This window comes from Nesoenas mayeri, assembly GCF_963082525.1.
Source record: "Nesoenas mayeri genome assembly, chromosome: Z".
NCBI lineage: Eukaryota > Metazoa > Chordata > Aves > Columbiformes > Columbidae > Nesoenas > Nesoenas mayeri.
In genome coordinates this window covers 30398360-30421289 of record NC_137542.1, presented here as the reverse complement: position 1 = coordinate 30421289, position 22930 = coordinate 30398360, and the positions used below count along the sequence as shown (strand labels likewise).

The following is a 22930-nucleotide window of genomic DNA, read 5'->3' as shown; positions in this document are numbered from 1 at the left end:
GAAAGCAGGAGGCAGGGAGTTTGCATTCTCTCAAAGGTATCTTTCTCGTAAAGGGATACTACTTTTTATGCACGGATAAGGCATTGGTAGGACAACCCTTTAGGAAGTTCAACAGCATATATTTGACGTAATGAGAACAAGGCCCACTTACTGTTTGCTTCAAAATACGAACAGCTCTAATTATTCTGAGTTTGATTTTTATAGTAAAGATTGTAATTTTATAGTAAAGAACAGACTTACGAAGGCAATCGGTACAGCAAGTGCAGTTTCTTTTCAGGCCAACAATTCTGATTTGCAAAAACGCAAACATATATGTAGGACTATGAAGTCGTCTTGTTTTGCTAAACCAAACTGAATAGCAAAATATTGCATGACAAAGACCATAATAGCCAAATCCTTAATGAGGTTTGGCTAGCACATCCTAGTTGCCACTAGGTGGCAGGAGTTCATTTAAATTGTTGTCTAAATTGCCAATTTTACATTATTGAGTAAAGGAGCTTGAAAAATTTTGATCAGAGTGCTAAAATTATATCAAATAACCAGTTTGTGAAATTAAAAAAAAAATCATAATTTGCAAGACTGAATAAACATAACAGGTCTTTCTTTGCCAATCTGCTTCAGTCTGTATTCTGTGTATGTTCCCAGAAGGCAGGAAATAGGTATTTGACTGCAGAAAGCAACCAGAGAGAAGCCCAGGTTTTACCAGGTGAACAGAACAGCAGAGTGACCAAAGCCTTGCCTAGAGAATTCAGACCCCACATTGACTTTTCTGAACAAAACAAAAACGCTTATCTTGTCTAATGTGTGATAGTACAGAAATTTGTTGCAGATGGCTTTAGAACATGTCCTGACACTGTACACGTGTTTGTATAAGATAACAGCACATTAAAAATGAGACATGGGTCCTGTAAGGGTATACAGACGACAACAGCCATTGTTACTTCACTATGAAAGTGAAATGAAGTTATATAAAAAGAATAATTGTTATTTACCAGGATTATAAACTACAGTGTATGCCAAACATAGTTTTTCACTCTGAACAGCAGCGTACCTCTAGGGCTTTTTATACCTGCTCATTTTTGTTGAAGAGCAACTGAAAACAAATAAATAAATACACAAAAAGAGAGACTCATGGGTGGAATAGTGACAAACAGATTATTCTCAGCATTCTCAGCAAAGCCAATAACGACGTACTTCATAACTGCATCAGTTACTGGACAGGATAATTTACCGGCTATGCAGCAGCTTTTTCATTAGCACAGGGCTGACTCCCTGACACCTTATGACCTTTCCCATTCTGCTCGCTCTTGTGACATCCTACACTTGCCTAAATGTAATTAACGTCAATGCATAACAAGATTTGTGCATGCAGGTTCTTTATATTTGTGGTTGTTATTAACAGATTGTTCCCTAAATGTGCTCAGCAACAGCATTGTGTAAGTAAGCCAATTTTCTGATTAGGAATGATACTTCGGAGTAGAAATATAATTTAGCTCTGCTCTAGGTGACTGTTTTTTGAAAAACATTTTATCACACTTTATTTGCAGATATGTTGAGATTCGCACTAAGATTTTGGGATGTGAGAGAATACTTAAAATTAGTCTCTCAACTTTTAAAACTTGTTTAAAACCATTGCTTTAGTTATAAAATAAAAGCCATAATTATGCAGATGGTCAGGAAAGAAGCAGAAAGTTTAAAAAATCTTCACAATCTGATTGTTAGTAGCCAAGACACACATTTAGTAACTGCAAGCCAAAAGGGGGTGGGGGGAAGAGTGAAATTAGTCAAGTGTAAGTCCTTTTAACTCAGTCAAAAACCTAAGAAGACTATTTGAGGCACCTTTTTGCTGCCAGCCTTTGGAAAGGTGTACGATTTGAGTCTTGAGATAATTCCACCTCCTGCCCAACTCTAGAAACCACAATGTCAAAGAGGAACAGTAAATGTGTCAGGAAAATAGCTAAAGATATTTCACAAAACAGGCACAGTGTACAAGAATAAAACACTCCCAACCTTTATCTTGTGTGTGCCTGCAAGTATATATATGATGCACCAAACAAATGTAGTAGAGGAAATCTTATTGCTAAATTTTCTTTCAGCTATATTACTCTCAAGCTACCTTGAATCTGTAGATACACCTTAAGGCAGTTTTAAAATTCAATAACATTGTCCTTTCCCCAGATCTTTTACACAGTATGTCTCTTGTCCCTCTGCTACTGAACTTTACCTTCACCTCAGCACATGTAGCAATGTAAATCAGTTAATAACTTTAGTATCTTGAAGTATGACTAGTGTAACAAGCAAGATTTGAAGCACACCTTGGTCTTACAACAAACAATGTGGTTATTGAAGCAAAAAGCACACAAACTGATATTAATTCCAAACAAAAATGAACAGGCTTTAGATTTTACATGTGCACTTTTGTTCTGCATACAGATACTTTTAAATGAAAGACAATTACGTTTTACAATGATACATTAATTAAATGTGACTAATCAGCATTTTTAGGTGTCACTGAGAAATCATACCTACCTAATTAAAACTACGATGCAATACTTATTTACCAAGGATTTAGGCTGATGCTGAGGTTGAAATAATATACTGAGACACATTTTCAGCCATTTTAAACAGCTTTGGAACTGACTTGCAGTTCGATGTTCTGTACTTTTAAATAACCTAACTGGACTTTTTAAATTTGGCCTGAAAAGGTAGCTTTTCTGATGGATAGGATTGGTATTTTTCCTAGCTTTCTTATTTAAAAAAAATGTTTGATTTCACGTAAAAAAGGTATCTTGAATCACCAAGGATAGCCATGCAGTCCCTAATCCTGCTGGAAAAACAAACTTTTTTGATGCCTGGCAGTTTTCATAACTCTAATACACAAAAATTCAGCACATTGAAAAAGCCTACTGAATCTGCTGTTTTCTTTTACCTCACAAAACTCTCTTCCCATATTTGGAATAAATGAAACCTGAAGAAATTCCCAGCTATAGTTTTAAAACAGATAAATTCTCCAAGAGGTTAAGTGCTCTTTTGCACATGGTGAGTGTGGTTCATTGTACTTTGCTGACAAGAGTAGCTCCCAGCACTTGACCAAGCAGCCACTTGTACTGCTGTGATGGTAATACTGCTTAATTCAAACGTTTGTATTAGACATACAAATACACAGTAAGAGGAATACTTAATCAGGGACAGCAACAGTATTAGTCTAAAGTTAGGCAGTACTCCTAAGGTTTAGGTCTATTATTATCATCTGATAAACTGCGGCTGAATAAATAAAATACTGAAAAAGGTTAAATGGAGAATTTGGGTAGTTGTTAGATTTGACAGCTTCACTGTAGTGTCAAACAACTGATTTTAGGCTCATATCAAAAGTTCCTCTGGAGGTTTAAATACATGCTGCGATGATGTGCAGGGAGAAAAGAGTAATTCACAAAGTCAAAAGTGATCCAAATTACTTTAAATCTAGTTATGGAGCCCCTGCTGCAAGACAAGAAAAGTCCTGGTCCATACATGTGCTGAGAAAAATGTAAAGGAGTAAGAGTCCATAGTCTACATGGATAAGTTATCTCCAATGCAGACTTTCAGCAGAAAGTCTTTTCTTTGGCAGAGGAAGCATATTAGTGTCACTAAAAACGAGATGTCCAAATTAACAGAAAAGGGGCCAAAACCAAGCAACGTATTGTTACTCTATGTTTGTTCTTGGACCCTTAGCAAATACTACATAGATCACTTCCCTGATGCTGTAAATTTTACTCCAAGCCTTTACATGCCAACAGTTCGCAGTTAAATTAGTTAGACAGTCTGCCTTGCATATCATCCAGCAAACCTTTCTATGGTGTTCATACCCTCTTTTAGCTTCAAAGCAATTTCATACTGGGCATGTTCTCCACAAAGGTTTTGGAATTATATCAGTGTATTTCAGGCATTAATATTTATATAAACAAAAAATTATTGAAAAATTGATCTGGATGAAAACACCAGCATTAGATTGTCCCTCTGAACAGGCCATCCCCCTCCTTACTTCAGCTGTTAATTATGTTCTGTCCCTCTGTTCTCTCTCTTTTGATTCTTTATTCTGATCAGCCTTTTCTCACAAGTCATGGTCATTCCTTTTGCCCTGCTCTGGTTTATCTCCTGTTGGACAACACTCTTTGGTGCAGTGCCAAAAACTGGTGAAAGTATTCCAGCTGCAACCTTACCAGTGTTGAACAAGATGGAAACACTCTTGATGTTTCCCTTCTACCAGCATGATGATTGTTGGTCCTTGTTCCTGTTCTGATCCATTACAGGCATCACATCCTCTGAAAAACTGTTGCTGCTTCCCATCCTGTGTTCTACAACTGGTTATTAGAAGTACAATATCTTGCACTGGTTTCTACTGAGTTTCACTCTGTTTTTTGCAGGACATTTCTCCAATTCATCACAATTGAGTCCAAACTCAGACATTCACAATAACACTTCACATATTTTGGAAATTCATTTTATAAAATGAAATGGATGCAGTACTTCAGGAACATCAGAAACTCAATAATCTTAATTATGATGGTGTAAATAATGTGAAGATACATTGCACATCCTCTACACAAGACTTTGTGATTGCATTTGTTCTTTTGAGGATGAATTTTTCTTTCTACAACTTGAATTAATTGTATTTCAGGCTCCGTATATAAAAAAAGCTACATAACTAGTCTTAAGTCAGTTACGGCTTTTGCACAAAGATATTAATCTATGAGAACCTGGCAATATTAAATGGAGTCTTTGAGCTCTATAAATAGTAATATTAATTTAATGTTTTCAACTTTCTATTTTTATGTTAATACTGCAGGAAAGTAACTCAGCAGGCTTGTTTTATAAAACTCCTAAAAACCCCACAAAATTCAGATTTCACTCTTAAGAAGTTCAGAATATCAAACATACCGTAGCTTTAAGCCATATTTTTTGAGAATATTTGCAGAATATGCACTCAACACATCTCACATCTTTGATACTTTTCCTTCTATCCATCATGATGAGTCTTATATGTAACCACCACATATCAATCATGAAAACATGAATGGTTGTATGTAGAATGCACAAGTGACCAAATGTATTTAAGTAACTACTTGCTAGAGAAGTTCATGTTCAAGGGTGGAATTAATCTCACCTATGGCCACCTAAAAGTAAAGCATACAGTTGTAACTAATCGCATAGGCCCCTTCTGAGTGCAAAGACATAGGCACATATTGGTGGAAAGTCATTTCACCACTTTTAGGCTGCAGTGACATGTGGATGGGTATGTATCTCTATCTTGCTTCAAATTTCCTCAAAAATGAGCCTTTGTGATTTGTTGAATGACTGTCTTTTCATTTGAGTTAATTAATGTTAGGCAAGATTAATCATACCCTGTCAGTATGACTGAGTCTTTCACCTGTAAAATATCATGAAAAACTAGGGCAATGTGCTGATGAAAAGAGAAGAGGTTGGGCCATTTAATATCACTGCACAATTCTAAACATCAGCAAGCTTAGTCAGATACACTTTTTTTGTTACTGCTTTTTTGATAAGCTAAATACCAAAAGTAAGATTACTTGAAGTTACTTCATTTACGCTTAAACAGCAAAATTTTCTATGGATAATCTAAAACGTATGTAGTATTCCCACGGTGAATGTGTTTGCTCCATCACTATAACTGCCTGTATCCCAGATGTAACACATGTAGCCTCGTGTGTTGAAACTTCCCGGTTATCCTTGTAAACAGCATGGATCCAAATCTCAGGACAACATTAAAAAAAAAAAATGCACTGATTTTCATTGTGTAATTTCCAATGATTTAAAAGGGCATCTGAGTTTCAGAAAGTGGTGACATGGGAATGGCTGTGCACAGACCCACAAGGACTCAACAATGCTGACATAAATGTAATTCCCTATTAGAACAAAAATATTTTTTTCTATAATGTAGGGCTACATGAAGAAATGACCTAGATGATGAGGCTCTCCAGGGAGTGGTAAAACAGCTAAATTAAACTCCCTGTATCAGATGAGATCAACTACAGCTGAATGAGTTAGTGTTATGCATCACACCTCAGGTGGCTCTTCTAATCGATGGACTCTAAGAACTTAACATAGACAGGCTTGCTCATTATTGATGGAGTTGATGAAAGAACTTTCAGTAATTTCACAGTGTAAGGGATCAAATCCTTGTGCAAATTCTAACAATAACTGGACACACCAAATACGAAAAAAAATTGAACATCCATTTCTGTTTCAGTCAGCACATTCTCAAAACGGACAATGCAAACAAAGCAGTATATCTCCTGTTGATACAATCACTATAGAACATGACCATCAATTATGCATTTTGCATATGAAAACTACTGATTTTCACATATATTTATAAAATAAATTTTAAAAAATAAATGATTAATAGCTCATGCAAAACACTGATGAAAGCAACAACCATGCTAGAATACGTTAGGCTGCTTCTTTTCCACTTACTGCTTATACCCCTAGAAAAACAAGTTCACTGCTGCAACAGTATATAAGCATTAGGATTCCTAGAACAGTATGTGACTGGAAGTCTTCTCAAACAAATGCTACTGCTCTATCACCACCTACTCTTACCTTTGATGGGGTTCCAGGAAGAGGATGAGTGCTAAAAACAACATTATCTGTAAAAAAATCAAATGAAGAAGGATACTGAGCAAGGTGAGAAATGCACTGTAAGAACACAAAATTTTACAAAAGGGACCATAACCTTCTAGTTTTTAAATCATATTATGGTGTTTGTCCTTGCTCATCTTCTTTGCTTTTGTCTCTATCATGCAGCAGAATTGGTGCTTGCTGTGACAGAGACAAATATATGCGCAGTGCCTAAACAATTCAAAGAAGCTGAAAAGGTACGGGCATACCCTCTCACCATGGCTCTGATATCCAGTCGGAACGACAGAAGAAGGCCTTAGGGAGAGAGCACTGCTTCTCGAACAGCACGAGTTAGACAAGGATCAGGCAGAAGCATCTTTTTCTCCTCGGCAATCAAGCCAAGAGGGAGGACAAGGTCTCATGGGTATTTAACTTAACATTATAGAAGAAACAGGGTGAAAAGCATACTGGACTCAGAACACTCCCCTCAACCCCCTCCCGTCAAGTTATCAAGGAACGTCTCTCTGGCCCACGTTTTCAGCATCAGTTACAGCCAATCCCTTGTTCTGTGCAGCTCTCCCCAGCATAGGAATCAGCTCCTCATCTACTGGCAACTCACCTGCTGGGTGCACTCTCACTACACCCAACTGGAATATTTGCCCATGACCGCACTGCACCTGCTGTCCCACAGGATCTGCCTCCACCCTACATGGTCTGGCAGATCTTCACTCATTTGAGAAGTCAGAAATTTAACATTTAGATTTATTTTTATCCAACTTTGATCTACTGTAATCTGCACCCACCTACACCAAAAGGGGAAAAAATACACGCATCATTACCACCATTAGCATGGCTATTTATGCATATCAAAATAACAGAAATAACTCACCATTTTCTGCACCAAGTTTTGGACAGGGAACGGTAAGAACCCTTAGCAATCCATCTGGTTTGTATGAATAGTGCTCAACTAACTGCCAGAATGAGAGGTGGAAAAAAAAGAGATAAGGAGATAAAAAGATATTAAAAGGTAAGGGAGATATAATTAAATATACTGTCTCTTTAAAACTGTGTGCATATGTACAATATTTGGTATATATTACAGCAAATGAACTGGGCATACAGAAGATCTTTTTCCCAAGATGGGCGTAACTACAGTGCAGGAATTGTCCTAATACACAATGCTTCCTTTCAACCTCAAAGTTGCAATGGGATGTAAGCATTTAATAAATATATAGCACAAATACCTGTGACCATTTCTGTTCCTGGATTGTTCATTCCACAACATTTTATTACAGGTTCATTACTGCTATTTTGGCTTTAGTGCATTTGGGTAGAAAGGAGGGGGTCTGTGACCGAAAGAGTTGCAGACATATTCAAAAGAACTTGTAAGATATAATAGCTGCTTTTAAATTTCCAGTGACTCCAGGAAATAAATATGCAGGACATTTACACGAAAGGCTAAGAATTAATGTATGCAAGTAAAGACTCATATTTTAGACTTGAGAATCTCTTTACTTTTTTTAGTAGAATTTTAAGCAAGAAGACATAAGAGATTTCTGCAGGGGTTTCAATTACCTCAGCATTTTCAATTTACACAGTAATTTCTTCAATATTCAGCTTTATTACTGACTATAGCACAGTCAGCTATGCATTCCTTAATTGCTTAATCTTGACCAGGGTTCAGACACATTTTGGCGGTAACCCTCAGCAAATTATCCTTTTCAGCCTTGAAGGTAGAGAATTTCAAAGCTAAAGAATGCAGTATGTGTACAGCATCCTAAGCGATCCCCTTTGTGCCTCCTGGAATTCTGTTTATTGCTGTCATAAAGGACACTAGTGAAAGACTATAACTAGCACAGCTATTATTGAATATGGTTGCTTGCAAATGCAAACAGTCTTCCATTTTAGAGGATGTCCAGCTGAGTAATAATTACGGCAATTTTAAACTTGGCCAAGCTGCAACATCATATTTTAAATTATTAAATTCGCTAGACTTACATAGCTTTCCACATTAACATATATTTTCTTCATGTATAGAAACCCCATAAAGTTAGAAACATATGACAAATAACCCATCAAAACTTGTTGCTATTTAGCTAAAGACTGTTGTTGCACAGCAAAGTAAAACAAGCTGCCTCAGTCAGTTACATGGAAACATGATGACAGATATCCAAGTGATTCAAAATTAACAGACCTGCCAGAGGGTGTCAAATCTTTTTCCATCTGGTATGGAGAGCTTTCCTGTCTTATCTCTGTCAATACGGTAATGCAGCACTTTTCCATCATTCAGCAGACACAAGGCATAGGAACCATTGCTGTCCCTTTCTCGGATACTGCAGGAATAAGAGAGATTTTCAGAGTCATGCTTTACTAGAAATGAGGATCTGGGTTGAGGCTTTTTTTTAAACCATCCTTTCCTTTAAGCTTTTGAATTAAAATAAAGCAAAACCAGCACTGCAACTTTTCGAGACATTTTGTTGGGCCTTTATTTCACAGAATCACAGAATGTTAGTGAGTGGAAGGGACTTCGAAAGATCATCTAGTCCAATCCCTCTGCCGGAGCAGGAACACCCAGGTGAGGTTATACAGGAACATGTCCAGGCGGGTTTTGAATGTTTCTGGAGTAGGAGACTCAACAACCTCCCTGGGCAGCCTGTTCCAGTGCTCTGATACCCGGACTGAGAAGACGTTTCTTGTAAATTTAAGTGGAACCTCTTGTGTTCCAGTTTGCACCCATTGCCCTTTGTCTTAACACTGGTTGTCACCGAGAAGAGCCTGGCTCTATCCTCATGACACTCAGCCTTTGTATATTTGTAAACATTAATGAGGTCACCCCTCAGTCTCCTCCAAGCTAAAGAGACCCAGCTCCCTCAGAACTCCCTAAAGTTGTTTTTGTTTTTTTCCCCTTTTATTTTTCAACAAAAGTAACAGACGAAAACAGAACATCCACAACGTGGAGCTCTTTGCTAGGCAGCTACAGAGCACTCTGCAGTGCACAAAGTGCTGTCTGAGCAAGCAGGCGTCTGAAGGCTTTGGCACTGCAGGCCTGCAAAGCCCACAGAAGTCTGAGGCCAGGGTCCAAGCAGCTACACTTCCATCTCCTCTGCAGCTGATCTAAAATTAAAAACAATAGATAAACGCCTTAATTAAAGCAAGATTTCTCTCTTTTATCTTTTAGTTTGAAATAAAGAGATGGCAGTAGGGGCAGAATATAAAATACTGAAAGAAGACAATGTAAAACACAAATAAAGGGAAAATCTTTGTGCACTGAAACAGCCTGTTGTTTGGCTGGGAATCTAATATAAATAATATATTTTTGTAATCATCAATTCTCATCATTTCTGTAAAGACATTAAAGCTCTGCTGGACGTTTCACATAAATTTTATATGAAATTTCACATGGTATTGTGGTATATATTTGGTCTAAACTTTACCAGGGAGAGATCACATAATGTAATACAAAAACATTATTCAAAATTGATAGGTAGCCAGGATGATCTCCTTCTTCCAGGAGATCTGCAAGCAACATCTGAGTTACGTGTTAAGTGTTGCAGAACTGTTTTATGCGTACGCAAGGCTAGCTCACTCCGAGACCAGTGTCTTCTGGGGACCGGACATGAAGCAGATAGGAATTTGCTACTAGCTCTATCACAGTTGGCACAGCATTTCTGAGTTTAGAAAGTATGCTTTTTTTTTAGTTTCAATTGCCCATGCTCACTGGCTGCTGATAGTGAGACAGCAACAGAGCTAGACTAAAATTTTCTGGAATAATGGGTTTTTCCTATGAAAACCCCTGATTCAGCAACTCTGAAACATTTCTTGTTTCAGTGTGCACAGAAATCTCTTCACTCCCTTGAATTTTATAAAGCCCTGAAAAGAAATATAGCAGGAAGGTCTTGGGAAGCTTCACTCGGTGCAACACTAGCACTTGGTATAACATCTCAGAAGACTGCAGAGGCAAGCATTAAATTCTGCTCCTCAGCTGACTCACTCAACACCGAACTAAAACTGTGTTTTGTCCGAGCTATTCAAGCAACTATTTTTTCAAGCAGAATGATTTTTGTTGCCTAAGATGTGAACAGGACACTGACTAAAGGAAAAGAGAAGGGTCAGGTTGTTTTTTTTGTTTTCTGCAACCAAAATAACTTGCCTGGTGTCTCTAAAGCAATTTGAAACACTTTGTGGTTTTTCATGACATGAAGGCATTTTCTTAGCTGATTTCCTGTGCTGACTGACCAGTGCAGAGCAACAGGTTCTGCTAAAATGAAGAATGACTTCTACTTAGTCTTCCTCTGACTTGCCCTTAGCAAATAAGGCTCGGGAAAATATTTTCAGTATAGAGGGCATTACCTCTAAAACACAAATGAATGGCATTTAATTGCATTTAGACTTCTGCTCAGAATACAGCACAAGTAAAATCAGAAAAACGGAATGGATTGTTTCCCAGTAACAAATGTCCTTCATGGCTCACATGAGGAAATGATGGCTCCAAAACAATTAGCTCTACTGAAACTGACTCTGATTTGCAAGAGTTGTTACTATGACAAGAGGCATCACAAACATTTCTTGAGGGTGCAGCCATCAATGGGAGAAGACAATCCTGATTTCTAAGTGCACACGCAAAAAAACTTCCATTCTAACACTTATGATTGACCAGGGTCCAGAGGAAGACTTCTTCTCTGGGGTTATGTTCCAGGTTTGGTTTTTTTTAACTATAGCCAGTCAACTCCAGTACAATTTGGATCCCTACAAAACACCACAGGAAGTACACTGCTATCTTCCAGAACATGTCTGAGGAACAGAAGTATTAAGAGCATTGAAGCAACAAGCCAAATGATGGTGTAAGTCTTAGTTTTGTCAACTAGAACCCTTACTGCTCCAGAAAGTGCTCTCAAAGAATTTGCCATCACAGTCCAAACCAAAAAATTCTACTGCCTCTGGTGACAAGAATTGTCACAGGCCAATTTCATTTTGCTTTTGTAGACTGTGATAATGTCTGTTTAGGTTAGGCTAAGCTTCCAGAACTCCAGCTGGGTACACGTTATCCAGTACCTTACTGTCACTGTAAAAAACAGAATCAAGAAGAAGGCTGCTCATGCTGAAAGTTATATACTGAAACCTTTTCAAATGGAAACCCAAGTCTTCACATCTTCTTGATGGTGCTGCCTGCACCACTCAGGGTCATCATATCAGATGTGGGGACTCTTTTCATTTATGGAACTTTTGTTCTGTGAACAGTAACAATTTTCAGAACGTTGAGGAAAAAGTCCAGCATTCCAAACGCACTATCTGCTTTAATGTGCTCTGAAATTACATACACTATTTATTATTCTTCAATACAAATTGATGATAAAACCACCCTCATTTAAAAAAATACATATTTTTTTTTAAAAGTTATTTTGGCTAGGAAGGAAGCCTGCAGTGAAATATCACCTGGTCTTCCATGTCATGCCATTGCAGATAATTACGTATCTATTGAAGAAAAACATGAAGATAACAAACACCTGTAAATAAACAATATTGTCCTTTCATCCACTGAGATTGAGTGGAACAACATCACTGGGAGAAAATTAGAATTCATAGATTAGAGAAGTAGCAAGGTATTTTGATTTTCTATGACATACACTCTAAAACAGCAATTTTAGGAGGAAGTGAGAAACTCAAATTCTTATGTGATACAACACAAAGAAGGTTTAGTTATTGACTTTAATTTTCATGCTATATGTGTTTGAGTATCTTTTATGTTTTTGTAAATGTAACCTAAATAGCAACCAATAACTATTTGGAGTATCGTTACAGACTGCGTAAATTGCTAACCATTCTCTCCTTTGGTAACGTCTCCATGTTTTATTGGAAGCAAAAAGAACAATGTCTCAATTTTTTCTCCTTCCAAGTGAAAAGCCAAATGATCCCTTTCTTTCTAAAGGAAAATATCCCTGAGGGTAAAAAACCAGAAATTGCTATTACAACATGCCTCATTGACTGTGTAGAAAAAAAGAAGCCACAGCATTCTACAGTGGAAAATAATGGAGGAAATAAACTAGCAAAATGCTTGCTTTAGGAATGGTGTGAATTTTTTCTCACTCCTGAATCCAAGGGTATGCAAAGGTTTGCTTTAAAGGCCTTGCTTTGTGTCCTCAGTGATAACAGCTTCCTTGATGGCAGAGTCACTGACATTCCCCACTGCTGAGCAAGCTCCAGCCATTCCCTCCTTGTCTGTCCTTAGGACCACCTCTCTTGTAATGTTATTAATGACATAGTTATTCATCATCACTTCAAATACCTGCAGCACAATGCACATTTTCCAAGTTTGAAGGCAATAAGGAATGAACTTGGTGCCATCTGTAAAAGGATCACACAAAAGAAAAAATGGATTGACTGCAGCCTACATTTACATATTTTCCTCTCCTCTGTTTAGTAACACATTCAAAGCTGTTTCAGACATGTCAGCACACTACAGAATTCAGGACGTAGGTCAGCCACACACTATTGTTGTCTACAATGGAACCTAAAACTTCATCTCCTGACAAGACTGTTGTGGTGTGCTACACAGTGATGAAACACCTCTGCAAGAACGATTGTGTCACTGTAGTTCATTTTGTTGGCATTGCCCTGCCAGCAAAATACACTATGCTCCAGCAAAACCCTAACAAATAGCTTTACTGTATAACTGCGCCTGCAACAGAGGATGTTCTCAGTACAGCTGTCTTGGTGGGGGTTCACATCTTTTCTTCACACCTCTGACCCACCTTGCCGCTGAAGCACACAGCGCAGAACAAGTGTTGAGAAGCCACAGCCCTGCTGCTGTGGTCAGCACTGGCACATCACCATGTACCTAACTGAATCAGTAAACAGCTCGCCAGAGAGCTGTGGGCATCATGCAGGCTGCTGTGGAGGGGAATGCAGCACCTCCAGAACACACAGCTCACTGTCTGTATTTTATCATTTGTCTTGGAAATTTTTTATGGTCATCTAAGCCCTACCAACTACTTGGCATTTTGAATGGTTAGGTTCTTTACAGATATCATTACAATATTAATAACAGCATTAATAACATTAATAGTATTATCTATGACGATCTAGGCAATATTGATCATCATAATATAAAATTATGGCCCCTAGTGGGCAAAGTTTAATGAAAAAACAGTGTCTTTTAAGAACCAGCATCCTATCTAGCATGCAAAGCAGTGTTAATGAAGCTAACAGGGCCTGAGAGTTAAATATTCAGGTAAATAAATAAATACGTTTCAAAAAGGGCTATTCAGGTAGTTCTAGAGATACCATATTTTCCTTTGATTCCACCGCTACAGTTTTTTTCTCCAAATGTTGCAGCTAACTTGGCAATTTTTCAGGAGTGCTCTTCCTGGAAGAGGTGGGCACTGCTTCCTATTTCACATAGTTTCATGGCATTGTTTCTATATTTGGCTTTGAAAACAAATTCTATAGCACCCACAGACATAGTTATTTCATTGAGTTTTCAGTCGTGACCAAAACTTTAAAAAGACCTTTGAAAGCTCACAGAATCACACAGAATCACCCTAGTAAAATACCCACAGTTGCTCGGAACTTTTCCAGCAGCTTGGATGAGACACAATGTTAGGTGTATACTTGTTATACTTGTGACATTTTGAACTGCAATCAAGAAGCCTTTCAACTATTTCCATATTATATAAAAAAACTTCTAGATTTTATGATCTTGTACTGCTACAAAGCAGCACTAAAGAAATGTAAGCATTAGATGTGTTCTCACAGAGACCACTGTACTGGATTTTGTTTCAGTGTAATAAGTCAGAGAGCAGATTTCTGGTGTAATGAAGTTTTAGAGACCTTTGTAAAAGAATACACTGTTTTTTCATAACAAACAGCATTATTTTTGTCATATATCGGCACCTGCTTGCGGATTTGTTGAACAGTCTTGAAGTATCTCATCTCATTGAAAATCTAGCTTCCATCTATGTTCCCAGACTTACATTCCTACCTCAACAAGTGAACTTCTCTTAGGCATTGAATGTTTCTCAGTTTTACATTTCAGTCAGGTACTAGGCTTGATTGTCTCAAACAATGTGAGAAAAACAGTCCCTGTGCACTCACAAGCACAAATTCACAGTCTTCAGTCCATGGAGGTAGAGAAGATTCTGACCAGCGCTGCTGCTGCTGGGTACTCAAAAAATATGTGATGCCTGTGTCTGAAATGTAGAATAATGTCCCTCTCTAGCACTGAACAATTTCACTGCTGCTCTTTCAGTTAGCTAACAAATAAGTGGTTTATTTCTCAACACCTGCTGAGCAAGCCCATGTTAGGCAAAGCACTGTAGAAAACAGAAAATCTCCCTGAATTAGATAGTTCTCTATTTGCTATGAGCCTCTAGGTCTACTGATCTGAGAGCTAGATGAGCTCTGGAAGGAAAAAATAACCAATTCCTGATAAAAAACCCCACCACATTATTTCTCTTGCTGCTCTGGCTGCTAAATTATGGGGCAGGTTAACATCTCACCCTGTTTCTTCCCTGGGAGTAAAAGAGCAAACGGCAGCAAAGTCGTTCCTGAGCTCTAAACCTGCCAGATAGGCAGTCCATGCAGGAACAATTAACGCATCAGAAAACACCCTACAGACATAGAAGTAGAGAATGTTGTCCTTAATAAGACGGACCTGGGCTTAGCATACTATCAGTTACACTTTCATATTATTTAAGCTCCAGTGGCACTTCCCATGATTTAAACAGAGCCTTAAAGTTAGCATTTTCCCCTCTATGGGTTTATCTACCTGATGCAAAATCAACCACCTGAATTCCAGCAGAACTATGTAAGATATGCACCTACTACACATAATCAGTCCCACAGAAGGTCTGGCTGCTCCCTCCACAGCCCACTGCAAATGGCACCAGAAATGCCTCCTAGGCCACCTCTAAGGGAAACAGGGAAATGCCTGGGAAGTATTTCTATCCAAAGCTGTAGGAATGCTTACAGAAGATTAAAAAGAGACCAGGGTCTCTAACAGAGACTGGAAATGTCAAGTCTGGTAAAAAATTATGCTCCCTCACTCCAAAGACCTTCCTTGTTGTTAAGAAATGTTAGCTAAGGAAGCTATTTCCTTCATGAAAAATTGGGTTCCTTTTTTCCTCCAAAGAGAAGCACTTCGACCACACAGGAACCAATGTGTACAAGAGGTAAACTGCAAAAGTTGCAAGTTTTCATACATGATCAACATAATGACTCAGCTGATAGAACACTGATTTGGTAAGACGTTAATTCAGAAAGTAATATTTTTTTAGAAAAAAAGTAAGTTATTAAAGGTTGCTCCTGTTACATATCCACCTGCCTCTATGTCTAAAACCTAGGAAAAAAAACCCTAGCAACGTCAGGGGCAGTGAAAAGGAGAGGTGGTATGGTAATGCTGAGCTGGTAATCTACAACAGCAGCTACGTTCATCAGTGAAACTTCTCCTATGCTATAGGAAGAAGCATTCAGAAAAGATTAATCTGTAATGAGGGGAATTTTTGGCTCCATAAATTTTGTAAGAATTTTCATTACCTATGGTAACAAAAGCAACCTGATCCGCAGCTGTGATCCCAACAAAAAGTGAGTATGAGGCTGAAAATATGAAGATGTACGGCAACTTGGGTGAGAGTGACCATGCAACAGAAAAAAATCAAAGACTGAGAGAAGAAAAGAGATTTCAAGAAATGGTATGTCAGTACACTAAAAATATTCTCATAGGAGTTAACTCTACTGGAAATAAAGATTTAGGGCAGTTATTGGTTCCTGACAATTAAGACTGAAACATGGAAATACATGAAGATTGCATCTACGTTAGCAAGTAGTGTGGCACAATTACAGCAAATCAGTAAAGTGAAAGAGTTGGTACTGAAGATGCATATCCATCTCACATTCACTCCTGGGGTTTTACTTTGGACTAGCTATAAAAATGTCAAAGATAGTTGAGTACTGAAAGAGACTATGTAGGTACGCTATGAAATTACACAGCTCTAAGTGGTTCTTCCTTGGTCATGACCTTTAAGCTTCATTTAGTATCATTACATAAATACTTCCACTGGGTGGGGGCTAGGGGTGTGAAAAATGGCTCAGTGAAAACATTGTTTTTTTTTCAAATGAGGATTTTTCACTATCCTAAATGACACATTTGCACTCAACAGCGGCAGGCAAAAAATGGTGTTACCAAGGTAAAGGCAATTCCTTCTGCTGCTTAACTGCAAAACAAAGCACCGCGACTGCCCCCAGGAAAACTGACAGGTATAGATGCCAATAGTTGTTAACATCGGCAGTTCATTTATATTTTTAGCACTGTGGTTAGTCAGCATATTGGGTGCAGGTGCCTGGGCTTTGGCAGCAGGAGCTCTGTGGGGAGGCCAGGGCTGCCCTGGGCTGCTCACCACTGGTTCCAGCTGGCCCCAGTGGACACCCCCACATGGCACTGCCAAGCTCCTCAGCCACATATTTGGAACCATACAGTTTTCTAACCCTGTTCCGTTGAGGAGGGGGAACGTGACAGCGGCTTGGTGGTCCAAGGTTAACCTACCACCGTCACTTAGTACTGCTTATCAGTTATAAAACAAAGTTTAATTAATTTTTTCTTAGTACTGAGTTTCTCTGATTTAGAATTAAACCTAGTATTTGATTTAAAAAAAAAAATCACCCACCTTTTGCTATAGTTTCTCATCTTTACTTATGTTGAAACCTAATCTTGCAGATGCTTAGTATGATTATGTCATGTGTATTATGCTGTACTGGGCTCTCTCACTGTGAACGAGCCACCTTTTAGAACATATTCTCATTTGACATTCATTCAAAAGAACTACGCAGTAACACTGGCTGCAAACCACAGAAAAAAAAGCACTCACAGGAATTTTCCATTGTTTCTTGACCCAATGAGGATACGATGTTCTGACTCTTCCCGGGAGATCCTCCCATGGAACCACGGCATCTTCTCATGGGCTGTAGTGGCAATCAACTTCTCCAGCTGAGGCTTTTGACTAATGATAGCTTGTTCAAGAGCGTGCCCCTAAAAGGTGATAAAAACACAGTGGGACACTCAAACTGTCTTTGGCAATAAAAACATGACCGGTAGACTCCCAGTATTGGATTGCTTTTGAGACATTCAAAATCTGCACATATTTGTTGCATGTGAAGAAAAAATCTGGTTGCTATAAAGATATTAAAACAGAAACTGACGTATGCTAATCTAAACATCGCAAAGCTGGGATTCTTACTTTACCTCTGAGAAACAGAAGGAAAAATAACAGGTAAATTAAGCCCTTAATAGATCAGTATTTCAACTGGAAACTATGTTATATTTTTATCCTAATGAGATATTGCTAATTATACTTAGTTTCACTCTGAGATGCCATACCACACCTCCATATTACATATCTGTGGCAGTTTACTGAAATAAACTGAATGCACTTTGCATTGTGGCAGCATGTCCATGTTGAAGACACCAACACAAATTTCCCCAAAGCAGACAGGACAGTTCCAATTCTAGAGTGAAATATAGTAATATTTTAGGTATAACCTGGACAATTCTAAACTTGTCTACAACTCATCACTTTTAAATTTGGCCCAGAATCTGAGGGCAGAAAACTCTACATTCATCAGTTTTCAACTTGAGTTCACCAACTTCCTTCTAGATTGGGCTCAGACTCATCAGAAAAAACTGTAAGCCTCAGCAGTTGTAGTAAATATACTTTAAGTTTCAGTCTTTTCCAGTTTGGGCATTGCTTCACATATTTTACAGAGCATAACAGATAGGGTTACTTGTTAGTGAAAAAAGAGACAAAAAACCTTGCATAACTCCATGAGTTCGTACTGGTAACTCACAGCATCCCAAGGTGAAAGAATATTCCTATTGCAGACTCCTACACCAGTGTTTCCATGTTAAGACTGTTTTTTCCACAGCTATTCTAAGCAAAAACCTAGACTGTCTTCCTCAGCATGGAACATTCCTGCTTAACACACAGTACTGAGGATGTATATGCAATGCTCTGCACTTAGGAAACCGAAGTCTATTTTGCATACAATCTAAACAAGCACTGCAGAAACAAACCAGCTAAGAAGGGAGGATGTAAAACAAGTCACCATGATGCCATGCCTTCCTGCACATCAACTCATAAAAATTCAGAATCAAAAGCAATCGAACAAACCATTTCTGTATCTTGCTCATTACTTTATTGTGCATGTGGAAATCAGATGACACAGGTTGGTGCAGTGGTAGATCACAGAATCGTAGAATAGTTTGTGTTAGAAGGGACCTTCAAAGGTCATCTAATCCAACCCCCTGCAATGAGCAGGGACATCTTCAACTAGATCAGGTTGGCCCAGAGCCCCATCCAGTCTGGCCTTCAATGTCTCCAGGGATGGGGCATCTACCACCTCTCTGGGCAACCTGTGCCAGTATTTTACCACCCTCACTGTAAAAAATTTCTTCCTCACATCTAGCCTGAACCTTCCCTCTTCTAGTTTAAACCATTACCTCTTGTCCTGCTCTTAACAGGACTTGCTAAAAAGTCTGTCCCCACCTTCCTTACACGCCCCTTTCAAGTACTAGAAGACTGCAACAAGGTCTCCCCGAAGCCTTCTCTTCTCCAGGCTGAACAACCTCCAAGTCTTTCAGTCTGTTCTCACAGCAGAGATGTTTCAGCCCTCTGAACATTTTTGTGACCCTCCTCTGGCCCCTGTCCAACAGGTTCATGTCTTTCCTGTGCCTAGTGCTCCAGAGCTGGACTCAGTACTCCAGGTGAGGTCCCACCAGAGTGGACTAGAGGGGCAGAATGACCTCTACACCTGCTGGCCACGCTCCTTTTGATGCAGCTCAAGATACTATCGGCCTGGACTGCAGGTGCACATTGCTGGCTCGTGTCCAATCTTTTTTCTACCAGTATCCCCAAGCCCTTCTCCACAGGGCTGCTCTCAATCCCTTCATCCCCCAGCCTGTATTGATACCGCTATGCTAGCTCAATACATCATAAAAGCCCTAAGTTTTGTAAAATTTCAGGAAAACTACACTTACGGCCAAGTTTTTGCATGTACTGGGGCAGGAGGTGGCAGGGGGTGGCAGGGGGAAAACCCACCTGCTCAAAACTCAGCCAGCTATGATTTCACTATGAAAAAATACTACATAGCAGCAGCTACAGCTGGAAACAAATACGCAATCTCTTGTTCTCCTAACTCAAAGACCTCTTTATGGCAAAATCAGCTGGGATTTACCTGCAAGTTCCAAGTTTGTTTGACATACTCTCTGATGAGGTTTTCTTTTAAATCTTCAAAGGGTCCTGTTTTGGGTTCAACACCTGGTGGTCGGTTGAAAGGTTTCCTCAGCAGGCAGACAAGGCCATCTGCTTCCTCTGAGTGATAGTTAATGAGTTCAGCAGGACTGGCATGCGACTTGCCTCCTGCAATAGCATACGAGCCACTCAGCTCCCTCTCAATTGTATAATGATGAACTTTCCTTCCATGGGCCAACGATAAGGCAAAGCCCCCCAGGTAATTCCGGCTTTGGCGCAGCAAGTACAGTCCATCAGTCACTCCTCCTTGCATCAGGTACTCCTCAGCTTCTTCACGTGTAATATTGCCAAAGAAGTATGGCAAGTGGTTGGCAGGGTTCGCTGTATTAGAAGCCATGTTTTTTGTTTTCCAGGTGGCAAATTCAGCAGTCTGTATCTGAAAAACACAGACACGAGTATCAGTTGAAAATAAGAAGATAAACCAGTAACATAGCAGTTCACATGTCGTATTTTGGTAATACACTCAAAAAAATATTTTAGGATTAAGATCACATTTTTATTTTTATCTTGTTATAAGCTCTCTTTCCAAATCCCAATAGAAAGTTCTTCCCTGTAATATAAAACAAAAGTTTCTTGTAACTACACACAGTTCCTTTATTTCTTTCCATTTCTGCTCCCTTGCTTAGCCACACAGAGGTCCTGATGTTTTCACTTGCCTGAATGCTATATCCATCCTTTTTTACTGGCCTTCAGGTATTTGCCAATAAAAGGAAATAAATACATAAGAAGACTCAGTGAGAACAGATTTTCATCTCACTTTTGTGCCATTATGATTCTGCTTATAAAAGCAGTGTGTGGGCTGAGTATGGACATTAAGTCCTATATTAAAATAGTTAACATTCCTCTCCACAGAGATTTACCAATGGTTTGTTAATGTGGAAAAAAAAAAAAAGTGATAGCGTTTTTTTGAGCACTTTTAATTTCAAACAGCTTATATTGAGATAATACAATGGCATACTACTGAAGAGAATCAAGTTCAGCATCGCTGAAGACTAGTGAGTATAACATAAATGTCTTCAATTATTTTATTCTTAATTTAACAATAATTTCTTACATATATATTTAATATATACCTACCATATATATAAATGTTATTATTATATATATTAAGATACATGTTTTAAAAAAATGAACAAGGTCTCTATAGAACTCTAGCTACAGGAATACTGTTCTTGTGCCCTGTCTTCCCTGAGTTACCCTAGCTAAGTATTGTGCTGGAATTACTTTTGTCTCTTTCAAGTTATTGAGGAGACACAAGTGCTGAATTTGTTTTATTATTCATATTAGTAATTTTTAAATGACTATCTAATGGATACTGGGAGGAATAATCCGGCTACCTGCCGGTAACATTTAAGTGGATAGGAAGAGAATATATTGACACCAACGAAACCTGTATTCTTGCAAGAGTATTTGCAAGCTCTCTTTTTGTCAGATTAAATGATCCACAACTGCAACTACTTCTGTAATCACAAATTCACCAGTCAAGTCATTAATTGTTTCCTGCAACATTATGAGTTTATTGTATACTTTCTCCTCCAGATACTTCTCCAACCCCATCACTGTTTAATCAGGAACGGCCACAGACCATTACATGGACAGTTTATGGGGCATAAGAAGGAAGGAACTCCATTTAAGAATAATTCAGCATCCTTCAATCTAGAAAAAAAAAAGAAAAATCCCACTGAGTATTATCGCCTGCGCATTTGTAAAATGACTTGTCCTCTGAACCACCAGACAACACATGAAATGCTAAATAAAACTAGCAGTATGTACTTACATTCGTATTATTTGTGTGTGTGTTAAACTTTTCCTTAGGAAATATCTCACAGCTTCACTGCCAAAATTTTTATTTCCTTGTCTTTTAAGCTCAGCTGTGACAACTTGATGTTGAAATTCACTCAAGTATACAAAACAGGTGACAGCCTCTGTTATCTATAGTACACTATGCAGATTTTAGGCTAACTAGGCAACACTACAAGTATATAAAAGGAAAAACACTGTTGTTTCTTTCGATTTACAAGATCACTGCACGTATTTTTTCCAATGTATAAATAATAAGTAAAATGTATATATACCAAATATGAAGCCTGTCAATATTGACCTACACAATATTGTTATCTGTATTTTATTCGGGTTACTGCAGCTCACTTATCCTGCCTTCCACTATCTTGGTTAGAAGTGGACAAAAGGATCAGAACTTCAGTTTCTGTTGCTGTGCAGGATGTATCAGTAAAACAATATGCCTGTCGCAGCTGAACAAAGTGCACAATTTAAGGGAAGACATGCAGCTGTCTGTGGAATCAGCATTAAATAATTCAGGATGTATGTGAACGGGATTAATGAACCTCTTGGCCTGCAGCTGGCCAAAGTGTGCAATGGAGTTACGTGAGCACAGGTGAAGAGAACTTTATGGAAGACCACGGAAGAAGGGAGATCCTATAGTCTGAAGCTGCAAATGAGCAATGGGCATCTTCATGTAGGGCCTCCTGGCATACAGTGCTTCAGGCTGACACCTTCCCTGTGCTGTGCCTACTGCTTAGTTCAGATATGGCCCATCAGCAGACCACAGCCAAGCTGCTGTCTCTTGCACTTGAGTGAAGAAACAGTAGAAAAATATCTCTGCTGCTCTGTGAATATGTGAAGAAAGTTTAGGGCAGGGAGGTTACGAGATAGAGGGGAGGAACACACAAGTCAAATGAACAAGGCTCATCCAGTATAAAAAACTAGACAGGACACAGTCAGGACAAACCACATGTTGTGATATCTTCTGGTCTTCTCCCCACTTCCCAAAGAAGGGACATATCAAAGCTGCTGAGCTACTGCAGCCCTACAAAACAGGGCTGTGTGCAGCTTGTTATTACTCTTATGGCTTCCAACAAGAAATTAATTACTGGTTTAAGATCACATACTACACACAGGTTCATCTTTTTGTCAATTTTGTTGACAAAATTTCCCTCTGCTTTCCCATTTAAATGTTTCAGTTCTGAGAATTCATGTTCTTAACCCAAATGATC

General features: G+C 38.6%; 1 protein-coding gene across 1 annotated transcript in view; it reads right to left on the bottom strand.

The window, feature by feature from the left end:
* SYK (spleen associated tyrosine kinase) overlaps window positions 1-22670 on the bottom strand; it is a gene marked incomplete at its 5' end in the record, with an annotated part of 31217 nt that extends 8547 nt beyond the window's left edge. The window contains 8 exon segments of the mRNA XM_080361950.1: window positions 1840-1908; window positions 6601-6647; window positions 7508-7589; window positions 8813-8951; window positions 17478-17638; window positions 19840-20255; window positions 20258-20292; window positions 22627-22670. Coding sequence (XP_080218076.1) covers window positions 1840-1908; window positions 6601-6647; window positions 7508-7589; window positions 8813-8951; window positions 17478-17638; window positions 19840-20255; window positions 20258-20292; window positions 22627-22670 — 993 coding nt within the window.
* Between the last annotated feature and the right edge of the window lie 260 nt (window positions 22671-22930).